The sequence below is a fragment of the Mesoplodon mirus genome, assembly GCF_964341445.2.
Source record: "Mesoplodon mirus genome assembly, chromosome: 6".
Lineage (NCBI taxonomy): Eukaryota > Metazoa > Chordata > Mammalia > Artiodactyla > Ziphiidae > Mesoplodon > Mesoplodon mirus.
In genome coordinates this window covers 72,694,599-72,712,013 of record NC_138982.1, presented here as the reverse complement: position 1 = coordinate 72,712,013, position 17,415 = coordinate 72,694,599, and the positions used below count along the sequence as shown (strand labels likewise).

At 33.9% G+C, this 17,415-nt stretch overlaps 1 protein-coding gene across 6 annotated transcripts in view; it reads right to left on the bottom strand.

Moving 5' to 3' along the window:
- The window catches only part of SLC33A1 (solute carrier family 33 member 1), a 42,423-nt gene that overhangs the window by 18,179 nt on the left and 6,829 nt on the right, over positions 1-17,415 (bottom strand). For 2 of the 6 annotated variants that reach the window (XM_082624657.1, XM_082624658.1), the window contains exons 2-6: positions 10,681-10,871; positions 6,352-6,536; positions 5,963-6,080; positions 3,442-3,657; positions 2,557-2,752 (exon numbers count right to left, since the gene is read on the bottom strand). In XM_082624657.1, the coding sequence (XP_082480783.1) occupies positions 2,585-2,752; positions 3,442-3,657; positions 5,963-6,080; positions 6,352-6,536; positions 10,681-10,871 (878 nt within the window). In that variant the 3' untranslated portion in view covers positions 2,557-2,584. Of the gene's footprint in view, positions 1-797; positions 1,088-1,707; positions 2,753-3,441; positions 3,658-5,962; positions 6,081-6,351; positions 6,537-10,680; positions 10,872-17,415 lie in introns of those variants that run through there. The other 4 variants (XM_082624659.1, XM_082624656.1, XM_082624661.1 and 1 more) reach the window with 4 other exon arrangements.

The window sequence follows — 17,415 nt, the reverse complement described above, 5'->3', positions numbered from 1 at the left end:
TTGCAACCAATGTGCAAATGGAAACATTGATATAAAGAGATGTATATATACATATATATGTATTTATAAATGTATGTATGTATTTATATTCAATATTAGCCAGTAAATATATAATTCATTAACTGGAGTAGTTAATGTTCATACTTGAGGGTAGAGTTTATCAGGATCTGTCAGTAAGGAAAAACACACGCAAAAATAGGCAGTGTTTTCTAGCAGATTTACAACAAACAGATCCTCACATTTCAGGCAAATCATTTATAAGATGCCATCAGTGATCAGTGTATGCAACATTGATATTAACAAGTCATTTTTTTGGCAAACCTTACAAGCATGTATCCAAATAACCAAATGACTACAATTCAAAGCAAGTGTTCATTTCTAGAGCAAGTGCAATGAATGAAATGGCTTTCACCTTACAGTTAAGGCTTAAAATACATTTTAAAACTTCAAGTCATCAATGATTTATAAACTTAAAGTACGTTTGAAAGTATGTATAATTTGTAATAACATGGGGAAAATATAAAGGTAATTATGGCAATGTGAGCTTCTTAATCCAAAAGTTAAAAATCAAAATACAGGGCCTCCCTGGTGGTGCAGTTGTTGAGAGTCCGCCTGCCGATGCAGGGGACACGGGTTCGTGCCCCAGTCCGGGAAGATCCCATGTGCCATGGAGCGGCAGGGCCAGTGAGCCATGGCCGCTGAGCCTGCGTGTCCAGAGCCTATGCTCCGCAAGGGGAGAGGCCACGACAGTGAGAGGCCCGCGTACCGCAAAAAAAAAAAAAAAAAATCAAAATACATTTCACATATGATAGTGGGTTTTCTTTATTCAAGTAAACATTTTGATTATAATACATGACAAAGGACAACACACGTGACAAAGTACTGTAGTCTATGGTTTGGTATGTCTCTAGGACGATTTTCCAGGTGATTCTTCAGGATCTGACAGCGATGCCCAACACAGGCTTTCCAATGGCAATGCATGAGTTCTAGAAGCCACTGCCTCTATCTTTCTTCAGATGCTGAGTGCCATTTTCTCCCACCCATTTTATCCTCCATTACTTATAAAAACCCCACTCTAAAATTCAACCTATGTTATAAAATTAACAAAATCAAACATTAGTATGTATTTTCCCACAAAGATAATAATTATTAAATAAGAGTCAACTGATATGGGGACATATGTATATGTATAACTGATTCACTTTTGTTATAAAGCAGAAACTAACACACCATTGTAAAGCAATTATACTCCAATAAAGATGTTAAAAAAATAAATAAGAGTCAACTTAATATCTCTTTTTCTTTAACTTTTGAAGGCTTTATGTAATCTCTAAAGAGTCGGAGTACCATACAACACAAAATATGCAAAGAACCTTATCACCAGGTACACATAATATGTTGGAAATTGCTAAAGTACTCAAAAGCTTAATTCTCCTGGGATAGCAATTCTCCACTAGAAACTATAGTTTACAAACAGAAGGTTGTGTTTTAATAAGAGGAAACAGTACCTGATTCGGTATAATTGTGAGAGCTTTTCTCATTAGTACAGTGCTTAATTAAGAAATCTTTTTCCAACCCATTATTTGTCAAAGGCACAATGTCTTTGTCTCTCTCTTCAAAACAGTTTCTAAAATTACACTATTATTCATTTAAAATTTTCTTTATCAGTAAGTTTTACTGTTTTTCTCTCAATAATAAAAAGAAAACTACTTGAAGAAAAATGTTTAATTTTTATTTTCAAAACTTTGCCGTGAACATACATACAACATTAAATTTGAACCACTTGTGAGCTGTCCATGTGACATGAAGCACTTAGGACAAAAAACCATATGTAAGCTTTAGGGTAAAATTAACAAGGAATCAAAATATCTTCCAAAAGGGGGAAGGGGGAGGGGAACCAATAAAAGTCATAGCTTTCATTTTATAAAAAATAGTTTGAATAATCTTCCTATAAATCTTTAATGCTTACAAAAGCAGGAAATACATTTAAAATGGTCTTTTTAACACAGATTCATTAGCACAATGTGGTTATGGTCAGAAAAATTAAAACTAAAATGGTATTTCAGTAGTTTATATCCTCTTCTCAATAAATTCCACATAAAATTTAACCAATTTACAATTCAAAATAAGATTTAACTGCCAACAAGGCCAAACTAGTTGTAGTTAGTACCTGAATATCAAGCTCTGTTCCATTTAATATATTTTACCAAACTTTTTAATATAGCTCAATGATAGGTACTGGTAACAATACTTGACTGCATGGTTACCACTCATGACTACTGCATTGCAGCTTAAAACACGCTTTGGTCAGTAAATAAAAAAGACATAAATCAAATAACAAGATCAGAAAAGTTGTTTTAGTACCAATTTCCTGACCTTAAGTAAACTTTAAATACATTGACAAGGCAAGGAAAAGTATATTTAAATATACAGAGAGGTCTCTATATTTTTAACCATTTGGCATTTTATATTAATAATTTCCTGTTTAAAATAATATTTTATACTCCTGTACACTGATTACCATAACTCTCTGAGTTAAAACTAAACTAGAGTTACCTTTCTAGAATGTCCAGTAGTGAATGCATTACTTGCTTCTTTTGCACTTCCATGAAGATGGTCCTTCATCCTGTAACTTTTTAAGTTTTGGACCAAGAAAGAGCCACCAACCAAATCCAATAAAAACACAAATAATGGACTCCACATAATAACCATCCAGTGCTGTAACACATGAGCCACCGAGTTTTTTGCAAAGCTGTAAAAATAAAATTATAATATCAATAAATACTCCACAATTTCAAAATGGAAGTATTCAGCAATTTATATGTTTCTACTTTGTTATTTAAAGGATTAATCAAAATATACTTTTGTTAAAACATTTCATTCACTCCAAATGACAAAACAAGTTAATGTATCTTAATCTCTCTAATGCTACTAATGGTATTAAAAACAATTTTCAGCTCTTGCTGTAAACACTATTCATTTTTAAGATACAGCTTTTCATATTTGGAAATGTGAGGAAATTTCCAAGGAATTTACTCTAGAAGTGGGTTAATGTTACTTTGAAATAATTTATCAACAAACTACTAACCATTCAGTTTTACCACCATTTGTTATATGAATAGCCAATGGAATTTTCCTTCTTCTATCATTATATACCTTAGCTATTAATCATGCATTTATTAAATGCCTAGTGTATAAGGACAAAGGTACACAAGGTGAAGGAGAGGGAGACTGCTCCTCCCTTGCTGAGAAGCAACTTCAAGTGAGCTTCACTTACTGATGTGAGTGTGTTTATACCCTCAGTTATGATGGGAAAGAAAAAACTATTAGAAACTATGGGCAGATACGATTTTAAAAAGATGTAGTACTTCTAGAGGCAAAAACAAGGAAATTAATATCTTAATACTACCTTAACATTATCTAAAATTGCAACATACTTACCTCAACAGCATCATGTGTTTGGCAATTCTGGTTTGATGCTCCTACACACTCTTTCACTGTGAGGGGATCTACCAGCCAAAGAGCTACCGTAGAAGGCCAGTTTCCTCCCAGGTTGGACACAGTATTTAAAAGGGTCATATATGTTCCGCCAATAAGTGGATCACTAACCTTCGCATTGAAAGCCATTATGGAAACATACATGCTATACAATGTAACCTACAGGGAAAATGTAAAACATCTTCAGTACAATTAGACTTTAAAAAGCGATGGTCTAAATTAAGAACATTGAAAGCATAAACCAGAAAATTAATTTTCATGACCCTTATTAAACTCAATCAACAAACATTTATTGAGCACCTACTACAAGCCAGGCTTTATGTCCTGGTCATGGCAATACAAAGATGAATAAGACACAGTCCTTCTGTGCCCTTGAAGAATTTATGCTAAGCTGGGAAAATAGGGAATAAATAATTATGATGAAATGTGGTAAGTATTGAAAAAAGAAGTACACACATTGTGCTATCAGGGCCTAAATATATGGGAGATTAATTTTATCACAAGTAGTCAAGGAAGGCTCAACTGAGAATGACAGGTGAGGCAGTATTGAAAGATCCATATAGTAATAAGCAAAACACTATATTTATACTATACCTAAATATACCATATGTGTGTATAGTATATATGTATTATACATATAAGCACTCAAATATTCAAAGGGAATATGAATATATAATTATATGTATATAATTTTCTTATATATAATTCAAAATTTATGTGACAAACTGAAGAGAAAAATCTCCTTGAGAGGCAAGAATTAACCCTTCATTTAAGAACATGAAAACAACCCATGTTTCTAAAATAGAATTCCTTTGAATACTGTTCCATGGGATGTTCATAGAAAAAGGAGTTCCAAAGTCAAATAAGACTGAGAAACACTAAGTTACACAAAATTAGACTGTAGGCCTCCTGAAAGCCTTTAGAATATAAACCAAGGCCTTAAGGGTAGGGATTCTGGCATGATTTATTCACTGTTTTATTTTAGTACTTACAATGGTTCCTGGCATGGAATAGGTGTATTCACTTAATATTTGTTAAAGGAATGATTAAGATGCTACATAAAGAGGGGTGATGTCAGGTATCATTTCTCAAATTTACTTGGCCTTGTAATTTTTTTTACCACAAAGCATCTGGTTTTCTGAGTTTCGATGACTACACTTTGGAAAATTCTCTAATGAAATCCAAAGCCAAACAAATGATTTTTGGACAACTACATCATATTTTTCTTTACTTAACTCAAGAAGTGAAGCATTACTAAGCTAAACTACTTCTTTTAACTTCAATTTGGCACCTAGCATTAACTATGTGCAAAACAGAAAAAAAATTATATTTGACACCTTAGCCTCAATGTTTTTACATACAGCTAGTCAGACATGATCCACTACAGAATTCTCCTAAATGATATAAATGTATGCAAAAACTTACTGAGGTTACCTGGTAGCCATGTTTTTAGGTTTCAGTTAAAAACAGTGAGGAGTTGGTAAATATAATTTTCAGAGTTTAAACTAGGTACTATAGAAAAATCCAAAGTGAATCTGAAACACACATTAGCAATAACTGCAAGTGAGTCCCAAAGGTTACTACTGGGCATCTGCCATTTATTTGAACCATTTATTCCCAGGGAAAGAAAAACCCACTCTGCAACAGCAGCTTGGGTGAGACTATGGAAAAGTGGAGATCAGTTCTTTTGGGGACTACAAACACATTTAATAAAGGAAAAAAAAGCAGATTAACACCCAGCTTCCAAAACCACAAAGACTAAGTCATAATTTTTAATACAGGGAATTCCCTGGTGGTCCAGTGGTTAAGACTCCATGCTTTCCTGCCCAGGGCCTGGGTTCAATCCCAGGTCAGGGAGGGAAGAAAGAAAGGAAAGGAACGGAAGGAAAGGAAGGAAAGAAAGAGACAAAGAGACAGAGAGAAAGAGAGAAAGAGAAAGGAAGGAAGGAAGGAAGGAAGAGAAGAAAGAAAAAGAAAGAAAGAAAGAAAGAAAAATTTAATACAGAATCTAAATCAAAAACCTGGGACGTATAATCTAGAAGCTGTCATTATTTCTCAATACTTTCAGAAAAAAGAAAATATCGGTACTAGAAGAAGGAAAGAATCCAAATCTAGGGATGAACTGAGGGATACTTAGCAAGGGTAGAATTCCTAACTAACTTTGGAATAAATTCTGAAATGTAACAAATATTTGTTGAATGAACAAAAGAAAAAAAAATGAAGTGAATGAAGAAGAAACTCTCTTTCTATGAATAAAACTCATTAAAATAAAATCCAAAAAATAAAAATATAAAAAAATAAAATCCACAAGGTTTAAAGTTCACTGTCAAATAATTTCTTCAGAAACAGATTCATGCTTAAATCTTAAAATTTATTATCATTATTTTAAGGCAATTGTAGAAGAACTTCGTCTTTATTTTACATAGGACAGTTTACTTCCTGGGAAAAACCATGGCAAGCTTACCTGATGTAATGCATAACTGAGCAGCACTATAATATAGTAATATATAGGGAATCCCCCTTGATGTTCTACTTTAGGAGTCCACCAGACCAGTAGAGCATATTCTAATCCAAGCAATAATCTATAGAAAAAGAAAGAAAGTTGGAGCTGACCTCCATTTTAGGTTAAAAAACAATAACAAAAACAGAAATCTGTGTGCCTACCATATGAAAGAAGCCTGTATCTAAAACCTGTTAGGAAGTTAAAAAGAGATAAAAGTGCATATAAATGATACTGAAGTTAAAGATGTTTTTCAAGCCTTTTCCCATATACACTCTATACACAGATATTAGTGATACTGATGACCACTCTTTTAACCTCTCTTATTTAGTAAGGTTTCATTTCATTTTTACCTGTAGGGCATGGCTTTGTAAAATATGTTTAGTGGCTGGGGACCTGCAGTATATTTGCTGATAATCAGAGGCAATATTATTTGCAAAGGAACCATTGGAACTGCCAATAAGGCTAAATGTTCTTTGGGTACTCCCTCTTCTACCAATTTCAGTCCTGTTACTGCATCTGCTGCTGAAAAACCAATCTGCAATATAAAAACAAAAAAATATTTTAATTTGTGACTTATGAAATATTTTCCTCCAAGCATATGTAAGTAATTTAAGAACCTCAGTCTCATTATTGACCCATGCCAGTTACAAGTAAGTATCATATTATTATATCTGGTACAACAATCAAGTTACGGAGGCACACTTTGCCCTTATGGTCTACTAACAATACGAAGTAAAAACAAGTGAAAATTCGGCACTCTTAGGAACTGTAATTTTAATTACAACTAAATTTCCATTTCAAAAAGTTCTATATCTTACAATAAACAGTGTCCAAGTCCAAACCTACTGATATGTATATTTTAAGTTTAAAAGAAAAGCCTTTGACTCCAAATAAATCTGGTTAAAATGAAGCATCATTGTTACAAACCATACACATTTTTGATGATTTCTGACTGACAACAAAATTTCCAAAATGTCATCTAGCTTTTCAAAAATAATTCTGAGAAAACATTATATCTAAGAGGTTGGGTTAAATGAGGGGTAAGAAAAGGTATAGTTAGGTTAATTCTTTTTTGTTTGTTTGTTTGCGGTACGCGGGCGTCTCACTGCTGTGGCCTCTCCCGTTGCGGAGCACAGGCTCCGGACACGCATGCTCAGCGGCCATGGCTCACAGGCCTAGCCGTTCCACGGCATGTGGGATCTTCCCGGACCGGGGCACGAACCCACATCCCCTGCACTGGCAGGCGGAATCTCAACCACTGCGCCACCGGAAGCCCTAGGTTAATTCTTAAAAACAGCAAAAACAAATAAGAATGCTAAAAGTAGTGGGTAAAAGTTTGAGGTGAAATAAGATATTTAGATAGTCTCAAAGTATTTCCCCACAAATTAGTTTTTAATTACAAAAGGAAAAATAGTAACTTTGCAATGGATTAACAAGGTAATCAAGGTTAACAACAATAATTAATGGATAAAGGGACATGATATGGCTCCTGATATAATTCCCTGAAGATGTCACAGTATTATTTCTGTGATATTTCTGACATAAATACACAGCACGAACCTAAACATGAAGGAACATTAGACAACCATAAATGGAAGGCCATTCTACAGAATAACTGGTCTGTCTTCTTTAGAAGTGTCCAGGTCACCACATACTACTATGTATAAGGTAGATAACCAACAAGGACCTATTATATAGCACAGGGGACTCTACTCAATATTCTGTGATAACCTATATGAGAAAAGAATCTAAAAAAGAATAAATATATTGTATATGTATAACTGAATCACTCTGCTGTACACCTGAAACAAAACATTGTAAATCAACTATATGCCAATAAAATAAAATAATAAAATTTTTTTTTAAAGTGTCCAGGTCATGAAGGACAAAGAAATGCTCATACTAACTAAATGCAATGTGTGATCCTGAACTGGATCCCTGACCAGGAAAAAATAAAGTTATAAAGGCTGCTCTGGGGACAACTGGTGAAATCTGGATATGCACTGTGATTAGAAAATAGTACTATATCAATTTAAATTTCCTAATTTTTTATTAAGTTGTGGCTTTGTAAAAGAAAGTCCTTGTTTTTAGGAGATACATACTTAAAGTATTTATGGATAAAGGGACATGATATGTACAAACTACTCTCAAATACTTCATAAGAAATATGTAAAATAGCACAATTTACAGAATAAAGAAAGTGGAGCTAAATGTTAAAAATCACAGAATTTAGATAAACATATATGGACATTCTTTCAACTATACAAGTAAATTTTCAGTAAGTGTGAAAATACACAAATAAAAAAAATTTTTTAATGATAAATATTACTTTAAATACTTTTAAATACTTTAACTTCTCGGAATGGAGCCAAAGGGCAAATTTCACATAAAAAATTAAAGGTCAGAGATATTTAAGTCCAGAAAAGAATTTCACTTATACTTAACACATTCTCTTTGTAAACATTAGATATACAAACTGACTTCAACATTTACTCTGTCTTAAAAGTGGTACAGGAGATATTTGTAATACACATATCTAACAAAAAAACTCATATCCAGGATATATAAAAAATAAAAATTCTACAAATTTAAAGAGAAGGGTAACTCTGGATATTCAAATGGCCAATAATCATACGAGAAGATGCTCAACTTCTTTAGTCATCAGGGAAATGCAAATTATAACTATAATGAGATGCCACTACACACTCACCAGAAAGGTTAAAATTGAAAAGACAATACATGTGGTTTCAAGGCTGCGTAGTGATTAGAACTCCCTTACAGTGCTGGTGGTAGAGAAAATTGGAACAATGACTTTGGAAAACTGTTTGGCAGTATATACTATGCTTTTCTTAATGACCAGCAATTCTACTCCCAGGTGTTTACCCATCAGAAATGTCCACCTATGTTCCCCAAAAGTAATTTACAAGAAAGTTCATAGAAGCACTATTAATAATAGTCCAAAAGTAGAAATAACCTAAACATTTGTTGATAGAATGGATAAATTGTGGCATATTCATACAATGGCATTTATAAGCAATGAGATGAACAAACTATTGCTATAAATAACAATATGGATAAATTATACAAACATGATGTTGAGTGAAAGAGTACAAGAGCTAGACATAAGAATACATACTGGATATTCCATTTATATAAAACTCAAAAGCAGGGAAAACTAATCTATGGTGTTAAAAGTTAGGAGAGATGTTACTTTTGGTGAGGTTTACTCTACAGGGGGAACATGGGATTCTAGACTGTATTTGAAGCAACTCCTTATACACTGCTGGTGACAGTATAATTTATTATTAAAATCTTTTAAAAAGCAATTTAACCATCATATTCACTGATCCATTAATTGCTCACTTAAGAATCTATTGGAAGGAAATATTCAGAACACCAAAGAGTTACACACAAAAATATTCACTAGTGCATTTTTATAATTAAAATACATGGCAAATTAAATATACAACAATAGAAAAATGAGTACATTATGGCAAATTTATATACTGTGACAATTTATAGCTATTAAAAAGTATATTATAAAATATTATTTAATGATACAGGAATATGGAATAAGGCAATAACAAAATAAAAAATTATACACAGTATGATCCAATTCCACTTTTAAAGTATTTGTGTGTATATAAATATATTAATATTAATTCTTAATTATAATTAATGTATTAATTATTTATGTCAAGTTTATGTACACACATGTGCATGCACACACATACACACATAGGGGAAAAAAGGAGGCTGGAGGGAAATATACCAAAAATGTTACCAATGGTTATCTCTAAATGATATAATTAGATAATACTATTATCTTCCTTGAAACTTTTAGCATTTCTAAAGTTGAACCTTAAGTTTAAACCTTCCTAACATTTCCTAAAAATTTAACCCTCCTTATCCTTAGAGAGGAGGAAAAATTCAGTACTTCAAAACAATGAGGCTGTAATTTTTACATTAGGGTTATCAAAAGATAGCTGTGAAAGTGTTTATGTTGATAGGTTTAAATATAATATGAAAATCCTATAACTGATTTTATATTTTAGGATATTAATTCCAATACTAGCAATAGTTCACTATAACAAAATATACTTACCTTTCTTCTAACATAATCTCTTTAAAATGTTTTAGAACTATAAAATTAAGATAACTTAATACAGAAAACATACAGAATTCTTAAAAAGTAACCAAAACCCCCCTTTATTTGATAGTATATTTCCTTCTAACATTTTAAAATTATCCAACTGATTTTTAAATGGACTTCTAATAATCATACATTTCCATATCTTTGTAAATTACATTCTAAGTAAATAAGTTTAATACCTTTGACATTAGGTATATACTCATTCTAACAGTAGAGAGCTATTATTTTTTAAGGTATTCATTTCCATTCCAAGCATTAATATCATTCATTTAAAAACTCACATTTATTAGAAGTACTTCAAACTGGCATAATTTTTTTCAAGATCTTAAGACATATAGCTTACTTTGAAGTTATGTTCGATTTGATATCATCACACCTTTTAAAACACATTTAATAAACAAAGTATATTAGTTTTTATTGTTAAATTCTAATATTACTGGAAAGGGACTTACGAAAAGGCAACAGAAGTATTCCATGATATTGTTAATTGTAACAGAATGGGGAATTTGCTTTATAAATCTCTTACCTTTGCAGTTAGAATCAGAAGGCAAAATGTCAGAACTGCAGGCATTTTTATAATTGCAAAAAGCAGCTTGTAAGTATCTGTGATCCCTTCGGTTTCTTCTTTTCCTACTGATACTTCTTTGTTTTCTTTTTTCAGAAGGGCAACTAAAGTTGTTGTTATCAAAAATACAGTTCCCCAGAAGAAAAGGAAGTCTGAAATTAAAAATGTTTTAAATCTATAATTAACCTTTGAAATAACATATCTTCATTGATACTAAATAATTCTGTACACAACTTTTCCTCAACTAAAATCTGTTAAAAAAAAAAAAAGAACACATAGGGCTTGTCATGTTCAAGGCACCAGATGAGGCACAGCTAGATGAATAAGACAGTCCTGTCTCTGTTAAACATCCATTACATAGACAGTGATACTTAACAAGGAAAAAGGAAAGGGTTTAGTGGGTCGAATGAAATAAAAGTTAGCAAACTGTGACATCTGCTGTGTCATTTTATTCAAGGAAACTGCTTAAGGGCAGGAGATGATCTTCATATCCCATAAGATCCATCTTAAGTCATGCTTCTTAAGCACTTAAACCATTTCAGTTCTTTATTAAATTTTGACAACTTAAACAACAAACAGATGATCATTTACATTAGATTTTCTGCCTTTTGTTTTTAAACTTTGTTTTTAATCTGTTTAAGAATAACCTTCTCTTTCAATACTATGATACATAAGTAATTTTCTCGTACTTGTAGATGCACAAAAAAGACACATGAAGAGTACTATTTGGGTTGTTTCAGTGAAAGATGCCTGGGCCGTTAGCCCTTATTGCAAACAAATTAAGCGGAGGGAGTGAATAATGTCCTGGAAGATTCTGCATAACAGCTAAAAATAATAGTAATAATAGAGGCACCATTTCTTGAGTGCATACCATGTGCCATAAATGTGCTAAGCATCTTACATATATCATTTCCTTTACTACAACAGTACAACAGGGGAAGTTATTACTAGCCCCAATCTTCAGATGAAGAAACAGGCTGAGAGGTTACATTGCCTGATGTTACATTTTAAGTCAGTGCCTCATACAACTGATTTCAAAAACCTGTGTCTTCTTAACCACCCTAAGAAATGCATCTTATTTTGTCTCTATAAAACTTTCTCCAATACCTGTATTTTATGCTACATGTAATGGAGTTGAACCTTTTTATTATTTAGTAATTCCTATAACATGTTCCGATACTTTTCATTTTCAAGACTATTACTCTACTGTTTCATGGCATTTCTAGAAATATATCTCCATGAGATATGTACTTTGTTTCATATTGAAAAGTATAAAATTTACCTTTAATTCCTGTGTGCGTATCCTATGGTTATCTGCATGTATTATTTTTCATTGTTCTAATAAAATTTATTTTTTAAAAATCCAAAACTTAGTGGATAACCCTCAGTTTCTTCATCTATGAGTTCCCTAGAAAATCCCAGATGTTTTCTAGCTCTAACATTCTAAAATCATATTCAGTTTTAAATGTGTTTGCTTTTTATTTTATTGCTCATGCAGCATAACTAACTGTTCATGAAGCCTAGTCACCTTTTTCCAAAAAAAGGTCTACCATTCTTGAGTCAGGGTTTCCCTCTGTATTCAGTCTTGCTCGGCTGCTGTGCGGGGTCACTACAGCTTAACTCTCACTTACGATGGAGGCAGACAGCATCATTCATTTAGATCAACTTCCCTCATGCATAGACCAAATTCACCTTAGTATTTAAATGTTCCTTTCTTATAAGTTATTTCATTTGATTTTTGTAGTAAACACGTGAGACAGGCAAAGTAGGCATTATTATACTATGCAGAGACAAGGAAAAGCTCAGAATATTTAAAACTTTGCCAAAAGTCAAATTATTAACAGGCAGAACTTGAACCTAAGTGTTCTGAATTTGAGATTCATACTCCTTCCATTATTTCAGTGCCTATATAAAGACTTTAAAATTAATGTTGAATTAAGAATCTATTAGAATTGGCTAATTATGTAGTCTCCACAGCCTAACCAAAAACAAGGCTCTGCTGTTCAAATTTTGCAAATTAAAGACGCTAAACTGCTTCAAACACATATAGAAATTTGTATTCTGAGGTGAATTCTTTTCTCCATAATGTGAAATTTATACAGATGGTCCCTGACTTATGAAGGTCTCACTTGATTTTTCAACTTTATGATGGTGTGAAAGCGACAGGCATTCAGTAGAAACTGTACTTCGAATTTTGAATTTTGATCTTTTCCCAGGCTAGCGATACTCAGTATGATCCTCTGTCATGATGCTGGCAGCACCAGCACAAGGGGCTTCCCTGGTGGCGCAGTGGTTAACAATCCGCCTGCCAACGCAGGGTACATGGGTTTGAGCCCTGGTCCAGGAAGATCCCACATGCCGTGGAGCAACTAAGCCCATGCGCCACAACTACTGAGCCTGCACTCTAGAGCCCACGAGCCACGACTGAGCCCACGTGCCACAACTACTGAAGCTTGTGCACCTAGAGCCCGTGCTCCGCAACAAGAGAAGCTACCACAATGAGAAGCCCGTGCACTGGGACAAAGAGTAGCCCCCGCTCGACATAACTAGAGAAAGCCTGCACGCAGCAACGAAGACCCAACAGAGCCAAAAATAAATAAATAAGAATAAATTTTTAAAAAACGTTAAGTGAAAAAAAAAAGTTAAGTGAAAATTAAAAGTTTTCAGTTATATACTACTTTCAGCAAAGAAATTTTTTAATTTGCTTAGTATACACTCCCATTTTTTTTTTTTTTTTGGCTGCGCCACAAGGCTTGCAGGATCTTAGCTCCCAGACCAGGGATTAAACCCATGCCCCCTGCAGTGGAAGCACAGAGTCCTAACCACTGGACAGCCAGGGAATTCCCTATTCTCCCAATTTTAATGAACAAAATCTTCATTGGAATTTAAACTCCTTGATACCAGTACCAAGGGAAAAAAGATTAAGAACAAGTTAAACAGGTTTCAGTATTGTTTGCAGATAGGATTATTTCTAATTTATTTGTGCTTTGAGGGTAAGATAACAGTACGAAAGAAAGAAGTAGTGACAATAGGTCATTCAGAGCCCTCATTCAAAGGCTTTCCAATGCTCACAGAGACTGAAGAATGAAGTAATAGCTCAGAAAGAGAGGCTTAAACCACTGCCAGAAAATGTATTAAGATTTATAAATGCCATTACCATAAATACTATTATTAGACTATTGGCTATTGTTTATTAATACTGCTGGGATCCTACAGAACAACCATTGTCTGATATACCAACCAATGTAAAGATATTATTAACAAGAATAATCTAAATATTTCATTATTAACATTTTAGTTGATTCTGATTTATATATTTTATCTGCAAAAGCATTGTGACATATATATGTATGATCAAGATGTCAGAGCTGATGTTCAAGTTTCTTAAACACAATTTTGTGCAAAGACCTGTAAGACAAGTTAAATATTCTGAAGGGGCTACTAGATCTTACCTAATGCTCCAATGAGTGCAAAAATTAAGAGCATGTAACAATGCACCAGTAATCAAAAAGGATATAGTAGCCAGCACCTGAGCTCCTATTATGCCAAAGCAAAACACAGGACAGGACAATAACCCTCAAACTCACTCTCCAAGACAAGCATTATTATTCCTGTTTTATACTTAGTGAAAGAGAATCACAAACCAGGAAGTGCCAGAGGTGGGATTCAAACTCAATCTGACTCTAAAACAAGAATGTTCTTCATTATACTACCCAGATGCTCAGAAACACCTACTGCAAGTAGGCTGTCTTCCTACTAAACAGATACACCTGAGAAAAAAGGTACTTATTGTAGCTCCAATCACCAAGTCTGGAACACAGACACTTAAGAATACTTCTTTGAACTGGTTACTTGTATTCCCCCCTCCCCACCTCCATCTCCCCATATGGTAGTATGCCATAGGGTATGCAAACCAAACATGGTCCATCTTCCTAAACAGTTCATTTACTCAATAACTTAGAAAGAAACATTTTCATGAAAAACATATATTATAGAGAAGGCAAAATTTCCATGAATTTTAAAGATAAAACATTAGATTTCAAAAAAATTTCAACCTTTCAAGGCTTTGGACCAGGCCCCCAGACCCTTCGTGGTAGAGGTTCATTCTCTTCCACCATCAGAAGAGGTAGAAAAATTAAGAAGCACTGTCTGATACAACCATCCTTGGCTCAGGCCAGGTTCTCTCTCTAACTCTCACACTATGGAAATGAACTTTAGTCCTTCAGAAGTCGCAGGAAAACAAACTTTCAGCTTCTGTTCTAAATAACCATCAGGCCTTCCTTTCATCTTGCTTTCAGTACAGCTTTCTCTACTTCACAAGTTAGAGCATGAAGGGAATTTAGACACCTATCATCAGTCCACTGCTCTTTCACAATGGAAGAAACTGAAATAGATATACAATGTATCTGGCCCTGGGTCTCCAGCTAAGTCTTAGCAAGAAACAGAATTTTCTTTTATGTCACAAATCTCTCCCTTTTAAGCATTTGCTCGAAATTATGCTGAGAAGCACTCCCAGAAAATTCTGTTTTGATTATAATACAATATAGTCGTATCTTATTTGGGGATTAGATTTTTGAAAGACAGCATGCAATGCAAAAATTGACTAAATACAAAGCTAATTTTGAAAGCTTCCTAAGCGTTTGGTTTTCCTAACGCCTTAGGAAGGTGCCATGTTTAGATCACATACTTTTTCATTAACTCCAACAATGCCAGGTTCTCCTCTGGGGTAGAAGAAATGGTTTCTTCAATCAAGCACTAGATTAAGCAGCTGTCTGACTATCAAGATCCCTGTTGTCCCAAAACACTAGACTTAAACTCAGCCCAGGATGCAAGACTGAAGCTGAGAGGCCAATAGATTCAATGCTCCCACCTCATGCTAAATCTGGGGCCTGTATCACTGAATAGATGGAAATGAATCACTCTTTCCATTTTTTAAAATATGTTCAGGACAAGCACAAAATCCATTTTAATTAAACATGTATGACATTATCTCTACTCTGATGCTATGATAGGAGGTTCTTGCATTCAGCTTTTGTACAACCTACATCCTGACACCCCTAAATCACTTTCTGTAAGCTGAAAGCTGAATTCAGACTTTTATAAAACAGTTGACAGTGAGCATTCCAAACTATCACATGAAGATGCAAGGTTCATCAGAATAGCTAAAATGAAAAATAATGGTAACATGAAATGCTGGCAAGGATGCAGAGAAACTGGATCACTCACGTATTGCTGGTGGGAAGATAAAATAACATAGCCACTCCAGAAAAAAATTGGGCAGTCGCTCTCAAAAGTAAAAAATGCACTTAACATAAACAAGCATTTGTACTCTTGGGCATTTATCTGAAAGAAATGAAGACTTATTTTCACATAGCAATAGCCAAAAACTGGAAACTACTCAAATTGCCTTCAATGGATGAGTGGTAAAATATACTGTGGTATGTCTAACAAATGGAATATTTCTCAGCAATAAGACTGAACAAATCATTGATCCATGCAACAACGTGGATGAACCTCAAAGAAATTATTCAGAGTGAAAAGAGCCAACCTCCAAAGGATACATACTGCATGATTTCATTTATGTAACATCTCTGAAATAACATAATTATAAAGATGGAAAACAGATGAGTGGCTGCCAGGGATTAGGGACGGAGAAGAGGAAATGGGTACAGCTGTAAAGAGGCAACACAAGAGTCTTGTGGTGATGGTACAGTTGAGTATTTTGATAGTGGTGGTGGAGGTTATATAAAGCTACACGTGATAAAATTACACAGAGGTACACACATACACACATAAATGAATATATGTATAACTAGTGAAATCTAAATAAGCTCTATGGATTGTACCAATGTCAATTTCTTGGTTTTGATATTGTACTATGGTTATGTAATAAGATTTTAACAATGGATGCTAGGGGAAGAGTGCATGGGACCTCTCTAAACATTTCTCTGCAACCTCCTATGAATCCATAATTACTTTTAAATAAAGTTTTTAAAAACTAATGGAAAATTTAAGAATGCAAAAGTTCTATGACTGTGCTAGGAATAAGAAATGTAGGTCTCAAATACAAGACAATATAAAATATCTAAAAAGAAAGAAATCTTTAGGTGTTTTGAATCATGTATTCTGTAGCCTTAACTGATGATGATTGGACTTCAGCTATCATGTGTTCAAAAGTAAAGGGAAGGGACTTCTCTGGTGGCACAGTGGTTAAGAATCAGCCTGCCAATGCAAGGGACATGGGTTCAATCCCTGGTCTGGGAAGATTCCCACATGCCGTGGAGCAACTAAGCCCATGTGCCACAACTACTAAAGCTGAGCTCTAGAGACCGCGAGCCACAACTGCTGAGCCCACATGCCACGACTGCTGAAGCCAGCGTGCCTAGAGCCCGTGCTCCACAACGAGAAGCCACCGCAATGAGAAGCTCGCACACTGCAACGAGTAGACCCCGCATGCAGCAATGAAGACCCAATGCAGCCATAAATAAATAAATAAATAAAAGGGGTAAAATTAAATTAAAAATATTTTTCTTAGATAACGCCAAACCAAGAAATAGAAATTCTGTAATGAAACAAACATCTTGCTTTTTGAATATGCACCCCATCCTTAATAAATGTTTCAGCATGCACACTCACATATAAAATACATACTTGTATTGACACATACCAATGCTATATATATAAAATAGAAAACTA